General features: G+C 37.2%; 1 protein-coding gene across 1 annotated transcript in view; it reads left to right on the forward strand.

Moving 5' to 3' along the window:
• Positions 1 to 6,906, forward strand: part of LOC104295812 (3-hydroxy-3-methylglutaryl-coenzyme A reductase-like) — a 17,702-nt gene extending 10,796 nt beyond the window's left edge. The window contains exons 13-19 of the mRNA XM_009895601.1: positions 1,326 to 1,483; positions 2,569 to 2,674; positions 3,600 to 3,770; positions 5,844 to 5,984; positions 6,095 to 6,253; positions 6,540 to 6,694; positions 6,846 to 6,906. Coding sequence (XP_009893903.1) covers positions 1,326 to 1,483; positions 2,569 to 2,674; positions 3,600 to 3,770; positions 5,844 to 5,984; positions 6,095 to 6,253; positions 6,540 to 6,694; positions 6,846 to 6,906 — 951 coding nt within the window. The remainder of the gene's footprint in view (positions 1 to 1,325; positions 1,484 to 2,568; positions 2,675 to 3,599; positions 3,771 to 5,843; positions 5,985 to 6,094; positions 6,254 to 6,539; positions 6,695 to 6,845) is intronic.
• The last annotated feature ends 256 nt before the right edge of the window (positions 6,907 to 7,162 follow it).

Genomic DNA, 7,162 nt, shown 5'->3' on the forward strand with positions numbered 1-7,162 from the left:
AGACAGGACAGGTGACCCAAACCTGACCAACAGGGTATTCCATCCCATCTGCCTCATGCTCAGTATAAAAGCTGAGGGATCAAAGGGTCAGCCATCTTTCTTCAGCGGCCAACGTCTGAGGGCGGCTCTGTCTCTTCGTCTGCCTTTGATCCCAATGGGTGCATTCCCGAATCCAGATCCGGAATCCAGTTCCCATCCGTTGCTGAGTCCAGTCTGGGACTTTCCCAGTGCCTGTTGGTGACGTGATTGTCATCCTAGGAGCTTGATATTGGTTTTGTATATATTGTATATATTTCTTTATTTTCTTATTTATATTATTATATTTTCTTTTTATTATTTTATTATTAATATTTTATTAAAGTAGCTTAGTTTCTGTTAAACTCATAAGTCTTCCTCTATCATCCTCAGATGAGATCCTCAGAGAGCATCTGTCATTCATTTTAGTGGCCTGCTCAGCCCAAACCACAACAGATTTATTGGCGCCCAACTTGGGGCATGACTGGGGCTCAACCAGGGCTCTGATAAATTGCCTGAATAGTTCAAATTCCGGCTCGCTCAGTTGAGAGAGTATCGTTTGTTTGTTGTTTTTTTTTTCTAGGAGAGTCTTAAGGGGTTGGAAATTCCATTCCTTAGTATTAACACAAACATCAGATGTTATCTCTGCTAGAAGCAGACGGTGTCTGACAAATCTGCCATTAATTTCAGAGTTCAGTTAGTTAAAAGAGGCTTAACTGAAAAGTAAAATTACTGAACAGAAAATTGGTTCTGTTTTTCCTCAAACCAGGACAAGAAGTTAGTTCGTGAGTATCTCATGGAAAAGGGGAAAAAATACTAGTTCTCATAGGTTAGTCTGGCATAATAAGTTGGATCAATTAATAAATGGGGTTATTCGGAGTGTAAACTGTGAAAGGACAGGTGAGAGGTGCCCCTTAAGGAATGATATAAATAATTCTGCAAAAGAAAAGTGTGAATAAAAACAAAGGTGATCAGAGAGATGCTTTTTGAGATTATGCTGAGCTACCTAAAGTATACCAAATGCTTGCCAGTCAACTCCACTACGTGATTGTTACAAAGGTACAGTTGGTAGCGATAGTAGCTTTTCAGCATCATTGACTCTATGGTATAAGCCAACAGGTAAATTGCCTTCAGCTTTTCTCTTTTACATAAGGCCTTGACTGCTTAGCAACAACGAAAACTATCAGTGTGTTATCAACATCGTTCCCATCCCAAATTCAAAACAGCACCACACCAGCTGCCAGCAAGAAAGTTAACTCTGTCCCAGCTGAAACCATGACACTTTGTTTCCCTTCTGCTTTGAATTTTAGCTTGGTGGAGGAGCCAGTAGCCGCATTCTGGCAGATGGGATGACTCGAGGACCTGTTGTAAGGCTGCCCACTGCTTGCCAGGCTGCAGAAGTGAAAGTTTGGCTTGAAAGTCCTGAAGGCTTTAAAATAATGAAGGAAGCTTTTGACAGCACAAGTAGGTTAGTACAATGGCTATTCCAGCCTTATTTCCTGATATAAGACTTCTGTGGATGGTAGAAAGCTCCTAATTGTATTTCTGTGTAACGCAGTACAGGAAGTTACATACTCATTTGAGCCATCCCATGTAGTGTGAATCTAAGAAAATGAAAGTCACTCTGGCTATATACCAAGGCTAGTAACATTTTCCAGTGATAAGTGGTAAAGAACTAGATCATAGCAACAAAAACATTTGCATTGCATAATACTTAAATGCTTAGACAAAATTATGTATTAAAAATAAGTATAAATGCTTATTTGGTTTTTTAGTAGTTATTATGCAAAAAGTAATTATTAACATTAGTAATATCATCTGAAAGACTGGATTCCAAACTTTGAATTTGTGAGGTTCCACAGGTTATAGGATAAACTAATGCTAGAACTGAAATGCTTAAAAAAATGTAAAACAGCATTAAGAGTAAATTTATTTCAAGCCATAGAGTTTCCTAAGACTTATGATGACCTGCTTTTTTTAGGAAGATTTAGAAACAGATTTCCTTATCGGTTATGTTTCTTACCAATCTTACAAGTGTCACCCAAGGACATATGTATATTTTGGTGAGAATCAACTCATGCTGCTGTTTAAATGCAATGTTTCCCAGGTTCTGTTTGACTCTTACTCTGTATGAATAAAGCTTTGACTTGTGGAGCTTGCACTGTTGTAAAAGACAGCATGGGTTTTGCCTTGCTTTAAAACTGACACAAGAATTTCCAAAGGCTTCATTTTTAGTTTATACCTGGTAGTCAGATGTTTTAGGGAATACAAAGGAGTTAAATTTATGTTAGCACTTTGGGATATTTTATTTCATGAAGTCCAGGGACAGAAAACATAAAAAGGCAGTAAGTGCTTTAAAAGTGAACATTTTAAAATATTTACTTGAGAGAACTATGTGCGTGGTAGTTGTGATGGTTTTTTTCCTGTGCTGAGGGAGGAGTACAGATAGCATAGTTAACAGTGCTATCTGCAACAACTTACTGTCATTTTGCCACTTAAAGCTAATTTAATCTTTTTCCTTGAGGACTGTAAGTAATTAAATTTTCTTTGCAGGTTTGCCCGCCTACAGAAACTTATCATCAGTTTGGCTGGTCGTAACCTTTATATCCGTTTTCAGTCTGGAACAGGGGATGCAATGGGAATGAATATGATTTCAAAAGTAAGGTCCAGTCCCCTTAAACCTCTCTAATAAATATGTATTTATTTGTATCCTGTGACTACCTGGCATGTGAAGACAGAAAGACAAGACGGCATTATTTGCAGTACTATTAAAATAAGTGACCTTGTCAAGTGTAAATAAGGATAGGATGAGAACGATGAAAGATAAAAGGTTAAAGTAACTTTGTATTTTTTTTTTTTTTTTTAGAAGTAGTCAACATGGATTCACCAAGGGGAAGTCATGGCTGACTAATCTGGTAGCCTTCTACGATGGTGTGGCTGGGTGGGGGGGTGGGGGGGGGGGGGGGGGAGGTGGTTGTTTTCTAGTTTTGTCTGTTTGATTGGTTTTGGTTTTTATGCAAATATGTGGAAGAACCTGAAACATGACCCATAGATTGGGGGGTACCTTGTACTGTTTGAGATAAAGTTAAATTGTATATAGAATAGGCAATCAGTATTAATCAGAACCGTTACCTAAATGGATCTGGCCATAGACAGGTACTAAATATAGCAGACCTTTTGTCTGACTTCCTAGTGTAGAGAAGCTCTTTCTGTCATGTCCAAAGTGAATTCATTTCATGCTTGTAGTGTCTGCCTTGGTTCATGTTGTATCTTCAGTATGGTAAGCATATGCCCGTTCACCTAGAATGCATCCAGAGAGTCCATATGTACTGGGAAGAACCAATTATTCCCCATATAATTCCCCAAATGGTTAGAAAAAGGATAGTAATAGATTTTTAAGTGTTCTTTTATTTTTTTTCCTCTCTCTTTTGTTTATGGATCCTTCCTGAAATAATTTTCTTTTCTTCAGCTGTAACTGAAGATCTGATTAGAGTTAATCTAATCTTGCTGTTCCACTGTCCTTGAGTAGCTTGTTTTACAACCATAATGATATACTACCCCTATACCTGTTTTTCTTTTCACAGGGTACTGAAAAAGCACTGACAAGGTTGAATGAAGAGTTTCCTGATCTCCAGGTTATAGCTATTAGTGGTAACTATTGTACAGACAAAAAACCTGCTGCTATAAATTGGATAGAAGGAAGAGGGAAGTCTGTTGTCTGTGAAGCAGTCATTCCAGCCAAGGTTGTTAGAGAAGTAAGTGTCTGCTTTATTTAATTTGTTTATAAAAACGCATGTAGTTTACAAAACTGATACATATTTTACATTACAGATATAACTGTAAGCTGTGTTCCATGTAAGGATCATACATATGTGTGTTTTCAGACTACTGCTGTAGAAGTAATTTTTCCTGAGAACCTCTTGCAGAAGATATTTTTTCCTTTCACTAAGATAACGTGCTATATGTTTAATGATGGATATCTAGTTGAAGGCATTAGGATTTTCACTTTTTACCTTTGAAAAAATTATGCCACAATTTGATAGATATTTTTTAATTGTTTTAAATTATTTTTTTTTTAACACATGGAGTTTTGCCTGACATTGTACCCAGTCATTTTGATCATTTCGCTCACTTGTTGTCTCTTGCACAGACCTGACATTCTCTTCAAAGTTTATATGCCCCCCTACTATGGGTAATTGGGAGCTTCACTTAATTCTAAAGCTGCCTTAGCTGCTTGCATGATGAAGGGTAACCTTTATAACCAGTGCCAGTCCTAGCCCCTGGGAAACTTGTCCTACATCATAAGAGCTATCTTAGATTCTCTTTCACCTGAGCTCAGAAGATTGGCTATGTATGTCAGACTAAATCCACTGCCTGTTATCTGGTTGCCAGCACTGGCCACGACAGACAGTATCTAGGGAGGAGTTTACTGCACCATACTCAGAATAGACTTCCACCAACACGTTCAAGATTGTGCGAATTGGTATTTTAGTATTTGATGGATTCTTTTATTTCCTCCACACCCCCCCCCCAGTAATTTGTCCAGTCCCTTCTGTGAAACTAAGTAAACTTTTAGTACTAATATACCGAGCAGAATTCCACAGTGGAGCTACACCTTGTGTGAAGAACTACCTCCTTTTTGTTGCTGATATCATTTGATGATGCCCCAGTTTGTACTGGAAGAATTACTTAAGACTTATCTTCTTTCTACTGCTCAAGACTTTAGCTCTAACAAAGCTCTTCCACCTTCCCAGCTATTCTAATTTTCAAACTGAAAAGTACTAGTTTCTCTGAGGAATAAGTAAAAAGACTATCCTAGCATGTCTTTGAACATCCTTATCTCTGGATCTTTTTCAGTTGTAAAATTTCTAAAAATCTGGGTACAGAGTTGGACACAGTATTCAAAGTGTGTGTGTGCAGGCTGTTTTTATACATTGGCATAAGTATGTGTTTTGGTTTTGCTTCCTAGTAGCTTCCTAATTTTCAAATTGTTTGCATTTTTACTGTTGATTCAGTAGCAATATATATTATAACCCCAAGATTTCATTCCAGAGTAATAATGGGGAGCCCTTCCTTTGATAATTGGTACTGATAGTTTTTTAAGTAAATTTAGGATGTTTTTTCCCACCCCCAACTATGTACATCACTAAACTTACTTACATTGAACTCTAATATATTAAAATATATATTTCTGTAAGTATTGTAGACTTAGCAGAGATCTGTCATCAGTTGCTATTCCTACTACACTGGAGTATCTTAAATTTTATTCACAGCACTATCATCTTGTTTGTTCTCTTTGATCATTTTTATATTCAGTGTAAATATCTGAAGTTTTCAAAATACAGTTAATATAGTATAAATATGTCAATTTGATATTACTGTGTACAATGTTTATTTAGCAGTGTAGCATGGTGTTGTGTTTAAACTCTTCGGTTTAGCTCTGTATTCTTATGCAGAGCAAAACAGGGGGGGTTTACTGTCTGGAGTAACTTGGGAGGAAAGTCGTTATCATGTCAAGGTGAATTAATAGGATATTTCTGCCAAGATGGTTTTGTTCATTTCATACTGAAAATGAACTAGAACTTGAAATGAAGGTAGCTGATGAATTTTTCTTAAAGGCATGTGCAAGTCCAAACCCTTTGCGCTGACTTTTCCATTGTTACTTTGACAATGCAGTCTGCATTTGAAAGGGTTCCTTTTGAACAAAAATAAAAGTAGATATCTAAGACAATGATTGAGTCAAGGGGCAGGGGCTTATTAAACATGAAATGAGGTCTTTCTACTCCTGCCTAAGGAATGGCGTAGTAAAAGTGTATCATTCTGCCTAGGTATTGAAGACAACTACAGAAGATATAGTTGAAGTCAATATAAACAAAAATTTGGTTGGTTCTGCAATGGCTGGTAGCATAGGTGGCTACAATGCACATGCAGCAAACATTGTGACAGCTATCTACATTGCATGTGGTCAGGTAGGTTTGTTTTACACTAGCTCAGCTTTTCTTTAATTCAGTAATACTTAACCAAACACTTAGTTGATTTTTTTTTTGTTGTTGTTTTGTTTCTTCTTCCTGATCTAAAGGATGCTGCACAGAACGTGGGCAGCTCTAATTGCATCACTCTGATGGAGCGAACTGGTTTCACCAACAAAGACCTGTACATCAGCTGCACAATGCCTTCTATAGAAATAGGAACTGTTGGCGGAGGCACCAACTTGCTTCCGCAGCAGGCCTGTTTGCAGGTATAAAGCATAAAGTTTAAAGCAATTTAACTTCCTAAATCAAAGCTCACTTTTGTGTTGTGTCCGAGTAATGTGGGAATGGGGCTCCTTGAAACTTGGTGGATTTGACATTAAAATTTTAGAATTATCTAATTGTTTTTGTGTATATATAGTTTTTAAAGCTCAAGGTCTTTAATATTAAAGAGACTTAAAGCTAGTTGATTGGATATCACTTGGAAAGACTGAAATCTATGTAAATTTATGCTAAATTTTACATAGCATAATATTGCATATTTTTTCTCTTCAGATGGTAGGGGTTCAAGGTGCAAGCCAAGATAACCCTGGTGAAAATGCCCGTCAGCTTGCTAAAATTGTATGTGCTACAGTGATGGCAGGGGAATTATCACTAATGGCAGCTCTTGCAGCTGGGCATCTAGTGAAAAGCCATATGATTCACAACAGGTAAGAAATGGAAAAATTCATATCTTCCTCTGCAGTTCTGCCCTTCTTCCAAGTACACAAGATTCAATAATAATTACAAGAATAATACTTAAAATGATACACTGCTATTATGCGTTATAATCTAATGTAGCTATCTTGCTGTTTTTCTTAGGTCAAAAATAAATCTACAAGATCTTCAAGGAATCTGCACTAAGAAGGCAGCTTTGAAATGAAGAACTGTTCTAGCAACTGACCAGGTGCACGGGGGGGGGGGAGGAGAGAATCTGTGAAGTTTAGAATGAAAATCACCCTCAACTCAATGATTTCTATGGAAGATAAACTGAGAGATCAATGGACTTGCGTGAGACTACTTATGCCTTTGACCTTCTTCAGTGATTAGAGATGACTTTGTGAAAGGAGTCCTGTCAGATGTCTTGAATGTGGCTTTGGAATTCTTACTCTTGCGCATTTTTTTTTTATTTTTTTTTT

This window comes from Charadrius vociferus, unplaced genomic scaffold (genome assembly GCF_000708025.1).
Source record: "Charadrius vociferus isolate BGI_N301 unplaced genomic scaffold, ASM70802v2 scaffold522, whole genome shotgun sequence".
NCBI lineage: Eukaryota > Metazoa > Chordata > Aves > Charadriiformes > Charadriidae > Charadrius > Charadrius vociferus.